The sequence below is a fragment of the Hylobates moloch genome, unplaced genomic scaffold (genome assembly GCF_009828535.3).
Source record: "Hylobates moloch isolate HMO894 unplaced genomic scaffold, HMol_V3 SCAFFOLD_9, whole genome shotgun sequence".
NCBI lineage: Eukaryota > Metazoa > Chordata > Mammalia > Primates > Hylobatidae > Hylobates > Hylobates moloch.
This window is the reverse complement of record NW_026652284.1, coordinates 104839118-104853948: the sequence shown is the minus strand read 5'-3', so window position 1 is coordinate 104853948 and position 14831 is coordinate 104839118. Positions and strand designations below refer to the sequence as shown.

At 42.7% G+C, this 14831-nt stretch overlaps 3 protein-coding genes across 11 annotated transcripts in view; 2 read left to right on the top strand and 1 right to left on the bottom strand.

The window, feature by feature from the left end:
- The window catches only part of MTSS1 (MTSS I-BAR domain containing 1), a 180549-nt gene extending 177482 nt beyond the window's left edge, over positions 1 to 3067 (top strand). For 5 of the 6 annotated variants that reach the window (XM_058443919.1, XM_058443920.1, XM_032760387.1 and 2 more), the window contains exon 14: positions 168 to 3067. In XM_058443919.1, the coding sequence (XP_058299902.1) occupies positions 168 to 868 (701 nt within the window). In that variant the 3' untranslated portion in view covers positions 869 to 3067. The remainder of the gene's footprint in view (positions 1 to 167) is intronic. The other variant, XM_058443918.1, reaches the window with a different exon arrangement.
- An 804-nt stretch (positions 3068 to 3871) lies between these two features.
- Positions 3872 to 14726, bottom strand: NDUFB9 (NADH:ubiquinone oxidoreductase subunit B9). 2 transcript variants are annotated; one of them, XM_058443922.1, is made up of 5 exons: positions 14548 to 14686; positions 11069 to 11145; positions 10586 to 10778; positions 6740 to 6853; positions 3872 to 4096 (listed from the first exon to the last, which is right to left on the bottom strand). In XM_058443922.1, exons 2-5 carry the CDS (start codon positions 11080 to 11082, stop codon positions 3965 to 3967), a joined length of 453 nt encoding a protein of 150 aa, XP_058299905.1. In that variant the 5' UTR covers positions 11083 to 11145; positions 14548 to 14686; the 3' UTR covers positions 3872 to 3964. The 2 variants fall into 2 exon arrangements, with proteins under 2 accessions (XP_058299905.1, XP_032616294.1); XM_032760403.2 differs by lacking the exon at positions 11069 to 11145 and having other exon boundaries at positions 14548 to 14726.
- TATDN1 (TatD DNase domain containing 1) overlaps positions 14698 to 14831 on the top strand; it is a 61660-nt gene continuing 61526 nt past the window's right edge. For all 3 annotated transcript variants that reach the window (XM_032760394.2, XM_058443921.1, XM_032760393.2), the window contains exon 1: positions 14698 to 14810. In XM_032760394.2, the coding sequence (XP_032616285.1) occupies positions 14789 to 14810 (22 nt within the window). In that variant the 5' untranslated portion in view covers positions 14698 to 14788. The remainder of the gene's footprint in view (positions 14811 to 14831) is intronic.

Below are 14831 nucleotides of genomic sequence, written 5' to 3'. Positions count from 1 at the left end.
AGTTCTTAGTTGGTGAGGCTTTCTGAAGATGGTAGAGAAGCCTGGGGGAAGCTTGGGATGAGACCGTGTGTGTACCTTGCCTTGCGTGCCTTTTGTCCTCCCAGCACAGAAGAATCAAAAAAGCACAGCTGCTGTCTTGAATATGTCTAATCAAATCCTATAATCAGTTTCAGATTATGATTATTTCTCTGTAAGTGGTGACCAGGAGGCAGATCAGCAGGAGTTCGACAAGTCCTCCACCATTCCAAGAAACAGCGACATCAGCCAGTCCTACCGACGGATGTTCCAAGCCAAGCGTCCAGCCTCAACTGCTGGCCTCCCCACCACCCTGGGACCTGCTATGGTCACTCCAGGGGTTGCAACTATCCGACGGACCCCTTCCACCAAGCCTTCTGTCCGCCGGGGAACCATTGGAGCTGGTCCCATCCCCATCAAGACACCCGTGATCCCTGTCAAGACCCCAACCGTCCCAGACCTCCCAGGGGTGTTGCCAGCCCCTCCAGATGGGCCAGAAGAGCGGGGGGAGCACAGTCCTGAGTCACCATCTGTGGGTGAGGGCCCCCAAGGTGTCACCAGCATGCCCTCCTCAATGTGGAGCGGCCAAGCTTCCGTTAACCCTCCACTTCCAGGCCCGAAGCCCAGTATCCCTGAGGAGCACAGACAGGCAATTCCAGAAAGCGAAGCTGAAGACCAGGAACGGGAACCCCCAAGTGCCACTGTCTCCCCAGGCCAGATTCCAGAGAGTGACCCTGCAGACCTGAGCCCAAGGGATACTCCACAAGGAGAAGACATGCTGAACGCCATCCGAAGGGGCGTGAAACTGAAGAAGACCACGACAAACGATCGCTCGGCCCCTCGCTTCTCGTAGGCTCACAAGAAATGCGCCGGTGGGGAATGAACTGTTTCATTAATAAAACCTAATTTGTCTTGATCCATTCCAATCTATAATAAAACAAAAGATTTTGTAGGCAACTCGGAATATAGCTCTTTTGAAAGTACTCGACACCTTTAGATAAGAATTAAAACCAACCTATGTAACTGACATAATCTGGATCTTTTAATTTGTAAATATTGACAATTTTCTTTCTGCACATTTTAATCTTAGTTTCCCTTTTGATTTTTCTGAAGGTGCCAAATTCCATTTAACTTTTTTACAAGTCTTTGTAAAATTTTAAATGCATAAGGGGGGTTGGGGTGGGGAACCACGAAGTAGTTAATTTTCCTATAGAAAAGGATTTACTATACTTCACTCTTCTTTTTTTTTTCCCCACAAGCTTTTGTAGATGCATTGTAGTAGTCTAGCTTAGAAGCAAATGCAAGTTATTTTAATGTACAAACTAAATGGGTAAGAAGTAAAATCTTCATTTAAATATACTATGTTCTGGATGAAAAAAGCAGGAGTAACAATTGATGAGCAATATTCAGAGTGAAGTAAATCTGGAAATGGTAGAGACTGTGTTGGGATTGGGGGGAGGGCCATGGGAGGGGCACATCGTCAACATAGCCGATCCTGTTACATTTAAGAGTAGCCTCGTAGGTTGAATTTCTTCTAGTAGCTTCATGGTAAATGCATCCGAATAAGCCATACTGGATTGCAGTGTTTGTTTCTGTAGGGTGTTTAAGGACTTCCTTTCTCCCACGATTCCTCTGGACTGCACACAGCACCCACCTCCAGCCCCATGCATGCTGCTGCCTCTGGGCAGTCGTAGAATCTCCCACTTCAGTTTCTTGTTGATCGTACTCACCTTCATGGAATCCAAATACATCCAAAAGGGTAAGGCAGTTTTAAAAATGTGAAAACATTTAAAAATGATAGCAGGGAATCCTTAGATTATAGTAAATGCCTTTTACTTAACTGTGCCCAGCAGGCTGGGTGCGTTAAAAAGCCCAAATATTTTGAAAAAACTCGAACGGATTTGACAAGGGTAGCCAGCTTGGAGTCTAGCAACTTGCCAATGTGTTTACCAATCTGGGGGCTTGTTTTTCTTTTCTTCTTTCAAATAAATGGCAGTTAACTGGCTTCACAGTAAACACTGAAGAGAGGAGGATTTGTTTATTGTCACTGGGAATCTGACCACTATACTGTCCTTTTTTTATATTCTGGGTAATGTTTTTTGGAAAGGATTTGTCTTTTCTAAGTGGAAGTTAAATTTGTTATAATGCCCATCCCCTCAAGCCAACAGAGATTTGTAGATTTAAAGGGATCACATTTGAAGACAATAATGTTTAAGAAAGCAAGCAAGTCCCTTAGCAGTCAGGTCAGTTAACAGGGCACATTTCTGCAGAGAGGAGTTTGGTGGGTCTCATATACCCTGCAGATTCCTGTTGGCTCTAACCCTCAATTACCTAATCTTATGCTTTAACACATAACTGCATTGGATGTGAGAGTAACGTACCGTATGGTCACTGTTCTATATATGTTATATATTAACATTGAACACTGCTGCGATTGCTCAAGGACATTTTATGTTACGGCTTTAAAGCAAAGGCATGATTATTAGAAACTATTTAAGCTTTTTTCTTTGAAAAACAAGCTCCTTTTACAGAATATAAGCAACAGTAGTGCCTGTGGTTTAGCCCACCAATCTTGATGACTAAAAGTAGCTGATGCATTGTGCATATGATGCTTGAGATGGTTTTTGCAAAAGCAGAAATCGCTGCAAGGTAATCACAATAGATAAAAGTGGTATTTTAAACCTTTGAAATAAATGGATGTAACTGTACCTTGGTACAGCTTTTCACTTGTTTAGTTTTTAAACGTTAGTATAATCTGAATAAATAAAATGTTGCCAAATTCAATGTAGAAAGAATGTGACAACACACCTTGGGTAGTTCTGCTTGTGTTTTTGCATATTGTAAAAGCAGTGTCACAGCTAAAAATAAAGAAATCGTTTCTAACGGTAAATTATTGTGCTTTAGTTGCTAGTTTGTACTGAGAGTTGACCTCTCCCTGTGCAGTTTTTTGTTCTAAACCTGTATAAATAACAATTGTGTAATGTGTCTCCCTTCTACATTGTAACAATTGCTTCAGCCTACGTTATAAATAAAGAACCACTAGATTAAAAAAGTCCTGTATTTCAAGTCTTGTTACAATTCAGTTTGAGGTCTTAGTCAAATGTTAGAAGATGGACTGGGACTCAAATTGAGCTTACATAGAAAAGGGACAAAATATTTTTGTGATGGCTATAAGATCATTAGTTGCCTGAAACTATTTGAAAACAGTTCTATCTAATGAGGGATCAAGAACTAAAAGCAGCTGTTTTGGGTTGAAAGTTTAAAAACTGGTTTATCTTTAAAAAACACAAACAAAGCTTCTGAAACATTTAAGGAGTTCTGTTATTCCCTTACCTTTGAGTCCGCAGACAATCCAAGCTATGGTAGCAGAAGCAAAGCTGGAAAACTGTTTCTAAAATAAGTGCCACAAAGTTTTATCCCACATTGGACCATTTAACCCCAACCATCAAACCTCTACCCCTGAGAGAACTCCACAAATTCCATGCTTATTTGTTGACTAGGTACTTCTTAGGGAGAGTTGTTCTTCTAATAAAAACTAAAATTCCATTAGTGAAATCTTTAGAAAACCAAAAAGGTTATTTTTAAATCCTCAGTATTTCTGTTCTTGGCTTTGTTTATTCCTTCTAGTTACCACAGCTAATTAGGCCTTTGACTTGAGAGTTTGTTCGCCTCAATCTGGTTCTGCCTCAGTTTTTCCTTGCTGGTAACATGTGCTATCAGTGATTTATTGCAGAGAACACAGCTGACTGACTACATGTCCCGTCATTTTCTTTACATGCACAATTGATAAAACAATGACAGTGGCACAGTCACTTGGCATCACAGTAATTCTTAGAAGAACGTCAGTCATACCAGAGACCATTTCACTGATTTTTTATTAGGGCAAGTGCATGTTCTGTAACGTATTTCACTTGCAAGAATGAAAGATGAGGTCTCTCTCTCTATCTCTCTACATGGGCCGCTCCCGGGGTCTGGTCACAATATACCACCACAGTGGGGGCAAATCACCTTCCTTTCGGGCAGGGGGCAAAGCTTCAGTTAAAGGACCACCAGGTGGCGTTTCCTCCTGCAGCTGCTTAACCTAGAAGGAGGCAAGGAAGGAATCATTACCAAAGGAATCTAATTGACTATAAAAATCTGTCTGTTGCAGTGAAGGGTCAGCTTTATGTCTACGGTGTGTCACTGACATCACACACTATCTGATCACAATATTGAAAAGTGTTTTTTACATATACCTGCTTTATTTTCATATCCACACTTTTAGAAAAGTCTTCTTAAGGGTTTTCCCATTCTTTTAAATAGCAAAGCCTACCCCTCCTATTCTTCCCCTCACCCCTTTTCATCACCTCATTATCTGGACCTCCTCTTATTCTGTAGACAAAAACATGACAACTATCATTCCAATTCTCCTTGTCACAGTCCCCCACCCACTGACCAGAAAAACATTTATTGTTGTGTCTCAGCTAAGTGTTCTCCAAAAGCATCATTAAGAAACCTCAGTTCATAATATGTTAGGGATGTTAATTCTAAGCCCCCTTCCTAGCAACCAAGAACAAAAATCACAAAATCACATGTAAAAATATGCCCAGTTCTGCCAAATGCTGCCCTGCTACCTCCAGTTCTAGTTATGGCCAAGATAAATGTCCTAACAGAGGATAACCCATTCTGGATTGTGGCTGCCCTGGGTCTCCAGTCACATGTGCTGCTTAATAATGTTGAAGTGATGGAATATGTAAAGGAGGAATTGTTTGATGTTATCCAAGTGATCAATTGCAGAATGAACCTGCGGCTCACCATGCGTATCCTTCAAGCTTCTAAACGGTGAGACATTTCTGACAAAACACTGCCCCCTTTGGCCACAGTGCCCTTCCTTTGGGTCCCCCTTGGCCAAACATTTCCAAAGGTCAATATCCTCAGTGTTATCACCAGAACCAGCACAACTTCCAAATCATGAATTCAAATATCCCACTATCCAACCACACTCTCCCTTTCCCACTCATTTGTTTAAATGCCTCCTTGAAACTCAGAATACAAATTCACAGATGCTCCCAACTTGGCCTTCCCTCTCTGCATCTGCCCCCACTGGCTTGACTTTGTTTTTTTTAAATCCAGCTTAGATTCCATCATGACAATAGCTTCCTTTCGAATAACCTCAAGTCCCTTGTCACTCTCTGAGCAACAGACAAACCGAACCATATACCCTCAGGCCTGTGCTCACACAGCTTAGTATTGCTAAAGAGAAAAAAGATATGGGAGCAAATTGGAGTCATTACTCTCTAATTATTCCCAACCTCAAATGGGCCTTTGCCACCTGGCCATCCTACTGCTCTCCAGCAAGCTCTTCCTCGCCTCATGACTATCACACCTTGTCCACATTCTCCAAATATGCTGCGCCCACTTGTTCTGGGCTTTTCCTCTTATTTCACTAAAAAAAAGAAGCTATCACACAAGTCTGTCATCTTCAAAACTTCTAACCCAAATGTATTTATATACAATCTTTTGCCCAATTATAATGGACAAAGAATCCTTTCTCCTTTTCTTCTTTCTCTATACTCTCTCCTAAGGATTCCATACATCTCTCCATGGCTTTTAAAACTGAAAACTCCCAAGTTTCTGTTTCTAGGTCAAATCTCTCCTGGGAGTTCCAGATTTCCACATCTGAAGTTGGCTTCTGATATCTGCACTTGATGTCTCACAGGATTCTCAAAACTTCACACTTCCAAAATGAATTCTCGATTGCTGCTCTGACACCTGTGCCCCCTTCCCCAATCTTCCCTATCTCAGTAAACATCACCAAACTCCAGATGTTAAAGCTTAAAACCCAGAAACCATTCTCTTTTTTTTTTTTTTTTTTTTTTGAGATGGGAGTCTTGCTCTGTCGCCCAGGCTGGAATGCAGTGGCGCGATCTCAGCTCACTGCAACCTCCACCTCCTTCAAGCAACTCTCTTGCCTCAGCCTCCCAAGTAGCTGGGATTACAGGTGCACACCCCCACGCCCGGCTAATTATTTGTATTTTTAGTAGAGATGGGGTTTCACCATGTTCGTCAGGCTGGTTGTTATGAACTCCTGACCTCAAGCTATCACCCACTTTGGCCTCCCAAAGTGCTGGGATTATAGGTGTGAGCCACTGCACCCTGCCCCAGAAACCATTCTTGATTCCTCCCTGTCCCTCGCCCACGCTGAACATCCAGTCAGTCGTCCCATCCCTCCAAATGATGTCCTGAGTCAATTTCCTTCCATATCCACTTCATCCACCCTAGTGTTAGTCATGACAACCTTTTGACTAAACTTCTGCAACAATCCTAGAAGGGTCTCTCTGCTTCCCCTCTTCCCCTCTCCAATATATTCTTCACACTACAGCAAGATTGAGCTTTCAAAAATGTAACTGACCATCCTAACATGACTGAAAAATGCCTAAGACAGTAGTGGAGAGGCAGGTTAAGGGAAAGTATAGCAAGAAGGCAAAAAAGTCAGGCAAAGGACTAAAGAGAAGGAGATCTGAAGCAAAATCAAAGACAAACCCAAAAAGACCAGGGAATGCACTTTAACTTACTTGTAAGGTGGTTATAAATGTTAAATTGATACACTTAGATACTAAAGTATATCTGAGAAGCAAGGGCCCAGAGTAACTGTCATGGCTGGAATCTGGACTTCTGCATGTGGGGAGCAAAACTTCACTCCACCTACATAGCTAAGGAATAACGAAGTACAAGTAGAACGCACCTCTCGTTCCCAGCTTTCCCTCCGCAGTTTCTTCCACTGTTCTCTCTTGGCAAAGTAATCAGGATACATTGCCTTCTCAGAAGGATGCCAGTCATCTAAGCACCATTCTGGGACCTGTCAGGAGAGGAAATCATGGTATCAATCCACAGGACACATTTACCTATCCCTGACAGGGCCTGCTCAAGAGACGTAAGACAAAGATCAAGGTACATTTTTATAACCACTGCAACTAACAGACTGTTTCTAACTCTAAGCAAGGAACAGCAGAGGATAAGTAGGAACCAAAGATAAAGGAAAATGCCTTAGAGTCAAAGACGGTGCTGAAAAATAGCACCATCATCAGTCCACGGAGAACTGGCTTCATTCCTCCCCTACCTGCTTTCTCTAAATATCCAAAGTAGTCTTATCTTACCTGGAACTCTTAGAGTATCTCAGAAATATTAAGCACCAATCCAAGTGGGTTAACTTTAAAGTCTAAAATGAACTCTGTTATAGCGAAAAGTAGACTGTACGACCTTAAATCTGAATGTAGAAAGAAAAGTCTTGATGACGTCTCAGAGAGAGAAAACTGACACCTAAAAAACAGTACAGGCACACCTTAGAGATACTGCAGGTTTGGTTCCAGACCGCTGCAATACAGCAAATATCACAATAAAGCAAGTCACAAAATGTTTTTGGTTTCCCAGTGCATATAAAAGTTTTGTTTATACTATACTATAAAGTGTCCAACAGCATTATGATATCTGTTGAGATGGAGTCCTCCTGGTAAAGATTTTGTGAATATTGATTAAATGATATAACAAAGGACTTTGAACAGTACATCAACTTAGTTGATAAATCAGTGGCAGGGTTTGAGAGGATTCATTCCCATTTTGAAAGAAGTTCTTCTGTGGGTAAAATGCTATTGAAAGGAAAAGTCAATTGATGTGGCAAACCTCACATAATATACATAAAAAATGTACATAATTTAGGCCGGGTGCAGTGGGTCACGCCTGTAATCCCAGCACTTTGGGAGGCTGAGGCAGGCAGATCACCTGAGGTCAGGAGTTCGAGACCAGCCTGACCAACATGGAGAAACCCTGTCTCTACTAAAAATACAAAATTAGCCAGGCGTAATGGTGCATGCCTGTAATCCCAGCTACTTGGGAGGCTGAGGCAGGAGAATCGCTTGAACCTGGGAGGTGGAGGTTGCAGTGAGCCGAGATTGTGCCATTGCACTCCAGCATGGGCAAAACTCTGTCTCAAAAAAAAAAAAAAAAAGGACATAATTTAAAAATACATTATTGGTTGGGTGAGGTGGCTCCTGCCTTTAGTCCCAGCCCTTTGAAGGCTGAGGTAGGAAGATTCTATGAGGGTAGGAGTTCGAGACCAGCCTGGACAACATAGCAAGATTCCATCTCTACAAAAAATAAAATAAATTAGCTAGGTGTGGTGGTGTGCACCTGTTTTCTTAGCTACTTGGTTGGCTAGGACAGGAGGATTGCTTGAGCCCAGGGGGTCCAGGCTGCAGTGAGCTATGTTCATGCACTCCAGCCTGGGCAACAGAGGGAGACCGTCTCCAAAACAAAAACAAAAGCAATACGTTATTGATAAAAACTGCCAACAATCATCTGAGCCATCAGAAAATCAATCTTTTTACTGGTGGAGAGTATTGTATCAATGTTGACAGCTGGTGACTAATCAGGGTGATGATTGCCAAAGGCTGGAGTGGCTTTGGCAATTGCCTAAAATAACGAGGTTTGCCACATCAACTGACTCTTCCTTTCACCAAACACTTCTATAGCATATGATGCCATTTGATAGCATTTTACCCACAGAAGAACTTCTTGCAAAATTGGAGTCAATCCTCTCAAACCCTGCTGCTGCTTAATCAACTAAGTTGATGTACTATGCGAAGTCCTTTGTTATCATCAATGTTCACAAAATCTTCACCAGGAGACTCCATCTCAAGAAACCACTTTCTTATTCATCCATAAGAAGCAACTCTTCATCTGCTCAAGATTTATCATGAGATTACAGCAATTCAGTCATATCCTCAGGATCAACTTCTATTCTGATCCTCTTGCTAGATTCTCTCTTGCTATTTCCACAAGTTCTGCAGTTATTTCTTCTGCTGAAGTCTTGAGCCCTTCAAAATCATCCACAACGGTTGGAATCAACTTCTTCCAACCCCGTTAAAGCTGACATTTTGATCTCTTCCCATGAATCATAAATATCCTTAATGGCATTTAGAATGGTGAATTCTTTCCAGAAAATTTTACTTTGCCCAAATCCATCAGAGGAATCGCTATCTATGGCAACTATAACTATGCAAAATATATTTCTTAAATAACAAAACTTGCAAGTGGAAATTACTCCATGATCCATGAGCTGCAGAATGGATGTTGTGTTAGCTGACATGGTAGCACGTCTCAACAATGGGCTTAAAAGATTCAGTAAACCATGTTGTATATAGATTTGCTGTAATTCAGGCTTTGTTATTGCATTTCTAGGGCACAGGCAGAGTAGGTTTAGCATAATTCTTAAGGGCCCCAGGATTTTCAGAATGGCAAATGAACAATGGCTTCAACTTAAAACCACCAGCTGCATTAGCCCCTAACAAGAGAGTCAGCCTGTCCTTGAACTTTTGAAGCCAAGCATTGACTTCTCTCAAGGTATGCAAGTTCTAGATGGTATCTTATTCCAAAAAAAAGGCTACTTCATCTCCACTGAAAATCTGTTGTTGAGTATAGCTACCTTCATCAACTATCTTAGCCAGATTTTGTGTAATAATTTGCTGCAGCTTTTCCATCAGCACTTGTGGCTTCACCTTGCACATCTGTGTTACAGAGATGGCTTTTTTCCTTAAACCTCATGGACCAACCTCTCCTAGCTTCCAACTTTTTTTTCTGCAGCTTCCTCATCTCTCTCAGCCTTCATAGAAATGAATAGTTAAAGACTTGCTCTGGATTAGGCTTTGGCTTAAGGGAATGTCGTGGCTGGTTTGATCTTTTGTCCCAACCACTAAGACTTTCTCCATATCAGCAATAAGACTGTTTCACTTATCATTTGTGTGCTTACTGGAGCAGCACCTTTAATTTCCTTAAAAAACCTTTAATTTCCTTTGCATTCACAACTTGGCTAACCAGCAGAAAAGGCCTAGCTTTCTACCCACCTTGGCTTTCAACATGCCTTCCTCACCAAGCTTAATCATTTCTAGCTTTTGATTTAAAGTAAGAGATGTGCAACGGATTTAAAGTGAGAGACATGTAACTCTTCCTTTCACTTGAACACTTAGAGGCTATGGTACGGTCGTTAATTGTTCTAACTTCAGTGTTGCTGCGTCTTAGGGAATAGGGAACCCTGAGGAGAGGGATAGAGGCAGAGGAACTATTGGTCGGTGAAACAGTCAGCACACACACATTTATCGATTAAGTCTGCTGTCTTATATGGGCATGTTTTTTTTGTGCCCCAAAACAATGACAATAGTAACATCAAAGGTGACTGATCACAGTTCACCACAACTGTGTGTAGATACAGTAATAATAAAAAAAGTTTGAAATATTGCAAGAATTGCCAAACTGAGAAACAGAGACAGGAAGTGAGCACATGCTGTTGGAAAAATGGTGCCCATAGACTTGCTCAGCACGGGGTTGCCACAAACCTTCAATCTGTAAAAATACAATATCTGCCAAGCACAATAAAACAAAATGCAATAAAATGAGGTAGGCCTGCATCTGACAACTGTCAGGAAATAAGTCTCCTACCTACCCCTTGAAGGGCAAGTGATTTCTAAGGCTGAGGTTTGGGACTGAAGAAACAAAGTCTATTTCTCAGAAGGCAGTCATCACTATAATTCTCACCTACCTTGTAGCAATCGTATCTCTCATAGGAGGTGCCCCCAGGAGAGTCAGGGAAGATGTATGGCTGTGGATGCTGACGGTACCAGAATTCTTCCTCAGCCTCCTTCAGCAGCTGGGTGGCCTTTGCCATATCCTTTTCATTCTTATGTTCTTCAAACCGGGCTCTCATCAAACAAGCAAAGTATCGGTATTTGTCTCTTAAACCAAAATGATTTTGAAGATTAGAAATGTTACCTACTCATGTGGTTGCTGTCTGACAGGAGGCTGCACTTCTGATACCTTCTGGATGGGCAGTGGACCTCCCCCAACCCTCCCAATGGAGCAGCCTATCATCATGGCTGCTTCCTCTACAGCCCACCAAACAGCAGCAAAAAAAATACTGTATTAAATATATACCCTAACCATTTTTCTCCTCTTACATCCAACAATGGAAAGAGGATTTAAACAAAAAAAAAGAAAAGAGCATTCGCAAGAGAAAAGCTATAACCTCTGTAGGATCATTCAACATTCATCGAATGACAACTTCCATTTCCTTCTATCTTGTGCTAGTCACTATGCTAAATTCTGGAGATACAAAGATGAATAAGAAAGGTGTTACTTGGCAGAAACAGTATTGCTTAGCTCATATAGAGCTAGGTTTGTATCCTGACTCTGACACTAGCTGCATAAACTTACGCAAGTTAAAGTCAAGTTCTAAAGAAACTGGGCAAAGATCAGTTAGGAGGTTTTGACAATAATCTAGGACACAGCTGATGAGGGCCTGAAAGTAGGGAGCTGTGATGGTGACAGGAGACAGGAGAGACATGTAGACTTCCAAGTTAGGAGAACAGGCTCTCCAGTCAGACTGTATGGGCCTGAATCTTAGCTCTGCCACTACTAGCTGTGTAACCTGGGGTAAGTTAATGTCTTCTGGCCAGGTGTGGTGGCTCATGCCTGTAATCCCAGCACATTGGGAGTCCAAGGCGTGTGGATCACCTGAGGTCTGGAGTTCAAGACAAGCCTGACCAACATGGAGAAACCCCGTCTCTACTAAAAATACAAAAATGAGGCCAGGCATGGCGGCTCACGCCTGTAATCCCAGCACTTTGGGAGGCCGAGGCAGGTGGATCACCTGAGGTCAGGAGTTCTAGACCAGCCTGGCCAACATGGTGAAATCTCGTCTCAACTAAAAATACAAAAACTAGCCAGGCATGGTGGCAGGCACCTGTAATCCCAGCTACTCTGGGGGCCAAGGCAAGAGAATAGCTTGAACCCGGGAGGCGGAAGTTGCAGTGAGCCGAGATTGCGCCATTGCACTCCAGCCTGGGGGACAAGAGTGAGACTTCATCTCAAAAAAACAAAACAACAACAACAACAAAAAGGCTGGGTACGGTGGCTCATGCCTGTAATCCCAGCACTTTGGGAGGCTGAGGTGGATGGGTCACCTGAGGTCAGGAGTTCAAGACCAGCCTGGCCAACATGGCGAAACCCCGTCTCTGCTAAAAATACAAAAATTAGCCAGGCGTGGTGGCGCATGCCTGTAATCCCAGCTACTCGGGAGGCTGAGGCAGGAGAATTGCTTGAACCTGGGAGACGGAAGTTGCGGTGAGCCAAGATCGAGCCATTGCACTCCAGCCTGGGCAACATAAGCGAAACTCCGTCTAACAACAACAACAAAAAAAGTCTTCTAGGCCACGGGTTCCTCCTCTGTAAAATAGTGGTAATAACAGTGTGTATATCTTGAGGTTGTCATAAACATTCAATAAGATAAACAAACTTTAAAAAGTGCCTGGTACTTCCCAAGTGTTCAATAATGTCAGTTACTAATATCATACTGGAAAGAGAATTTACAAAAACCAGTGTCTAATTATACGTGGTGTATGAGTATGTGTGTTACTGGCAAAGGAATAAGGAGCAAATACTTGAGAACAATTCTGAGATTTAAAGCTCAGTAACTGAATTACTAATAATACCATTAGCGGAGGCAGGGAATTTGGGAAAAGAGTCAGAATGGGGAGTGATAGGAAAACAAGTTTGATTTCAAAGAATTTAGATAAATTGAGTTTGAGAGAACGGTTGGTGATCTTTTCAATTTTTTTTTATTATTATTTTTTGAGACAAAGTTTCACTCTTGTCGCCCAGGCTGGAGTGCAATGGGGCGATCTCAGCTCACTGCAGCCTCTGCCTCCCAGGTTCAAGCGGTTCTTCTGCCTCAGCCTTGTGAGTAGCTGGGATTACAGGCACCCACCACCACGCCTGGCTAATTTTTGTATTTTTAGTAGAGACGCGGTTTCACATGTAGGCCGGGCTGTTCTCGAACTCCTGACCTCAGGTGATCCACCCGCCTCAGCCTCCCAAAGTACTGGGATTACAGGCGTGAGCCATCATGCCCAGCCAACAGTCGGTGATCTAACAAGCAATTTTAACTAAAGCTCTAGAGACAAATGAGTGCAGGTGGTGACAGCACTAAATGAGGCTGCCCGAGTACATACAGCAACACAGTAAGCCTAGGATGGAACCACAGAGAACAGCACAATGAGGGCAAATGGAGGAAGAAATTAAGGCAAGGATTGAGAAAGAATGTCCGATCTAAAAAATGCTGAGCCATAGCTGTCATAGTAGCTAGTTTATATCATTTTCCTCTAGGACTATGGACTTTAGTATTCCCAGCTATAGTTCAGTATTGCTTGAATTCTTTTTTTCATGTTTAATTTTTTTTGACACATAATTATTGTACCTATTTACGGGGTACATGTGATATTTTAATACATCCATATAATGTATAATGATCAAATCAGGGTAATTTGGATATTCATCACCTCAAACATTTATCATTTGTGTTGGGATACCTGAATCCTTGATGGCTCAACTTCCTTCATCATCGATTTGTTTACATGTCTATTTTCCCCACTAATCCATGAGCTGCTGCAGCTCAAAAATGGATTTACTAACATTTATATATTTAGCATAGAGCATAGAATCTGAATTGCAAATTCTGTCAAATAAATAAATAAATAAGGAAAACTCAAGGAAGAACAATCCCATCACATTGTACTTGGCCATCTTCCTGCCAAATCAAGAGAAGTATGTCAGTGATTTTCTAATAGTCACATATATGCAATCTGGGCTTCGAGGATACCCTCTGCAATTCTTCCAGGCCCACTCCATTTTCCATAGAGTTTTTTTCCCAGAAGCCCTTCTTATAAAACTAGGTTTGGGGAGTCGTAAGACTGGAGTGGAGGCCTGGCACTCACACATCTTGGGTTGTTAGCCCACCCTGCACTGAATTTAGGTTATTAAAATCTACACATTTTAACACTATGTTCTAAGACTAGTCTCAGACGGATAGAGGTGGAAAGAGAATTATGTAAGAGGTGAAAAAGAGGTAAAGGTAATGAAAAGGACTAGATGAAGCTAAAAAGAGAAAAGCTAATGGGAGGGGTGGGAGAATGATGATGCTTTGGAGGAAGACCTAAATTTTAACCCTGGCTCACTTACAAACTCTATCACCTTGCGCAAGTTACTAGCTGGGCTTATCTCCTTATCTATAAAATAAGCTTAAGATAATTCCTAACTCCCAGAGTTTTGCAGACTAAAGAAAATAATGCATAGCTTATTGCTGTTAATATTGGAAAGGAGAAGGTCGTGAAGAAAACGATTTAGCGAGCGCTGGACCCATGACAATTACAAGTTTAGGCACATTCTTTTATTTCACTTAATTTTCCTGCGACCCTCTGCGATGTCCTGCGTCCGTTTTACTAAACAAAAAGCTGAGGCCCAGACCCGATAAGCAACTTTACAAGGTCTCCCGGCCACGGGTGGCGAAGCCTGGATTAGAACCCGAGTCTACCATAGGATTCTGTGGAGCGAGAGGCCACCTTCCAATTCCATTCCCGAAGTCCTTGAACCTCCAGGTAGCCGGTGGCCTCTCCACCTCCATGGGGCCCCCAGGGTCACCTCCCCGAGTCCTGGGTACCCATCCCTTACCTGTGGACGCACCACGACTCGAGGTGGCGTAGCGCCCGTTTATAAAGCCGCAACACCTTTTGCTGATGGGTCAGGTAGGCCCCCGACGCCAAGAACGCCATGACTGCGCTGACCTTCCCCGGCCGCGGGGAGAACCGGGAAACCGTACGCCTGCAGCAGGTGACGGAGCGGGGCCAGCCGGAAGGGCGGAGCTGCCGGCGGCCACTTCCGCTTCCGCCGGGGAGGTCCCATATGTGCGGTCATGAGTCGCTTCAAGTTTATCGGTAAGAGGAGCGTTTTCCACG

What these genes read in the sequence shown, in the direction of transcription:
- NDUFB9 (XM_032760403.2), bottom strand. Translation starts at nt 14,648, where the DNA reads ATGGCGTTCTTGGCGTCGGGGGCCTACCTGACCCATCAGCAAAAGGTG. An exon ending in AGAGATACGATTGCTACAAG is followed by an intron (nt 6,854 to 10,585) that starts GTAGGTGAGAAT and finishes CTCTCCTGACAG; the next exon opens with GTCCCAGAATGGTGCTTAGA. An exon ending in GGGAAAGCTGGGAACGAGAG is followed by an intron (nt 4,097 to 6,739) that starts GTGCGTTCTACT and finishes GCCTCCTTCTAG; the next exon opens with GTTAAGCAGCTGCAGGAGGA.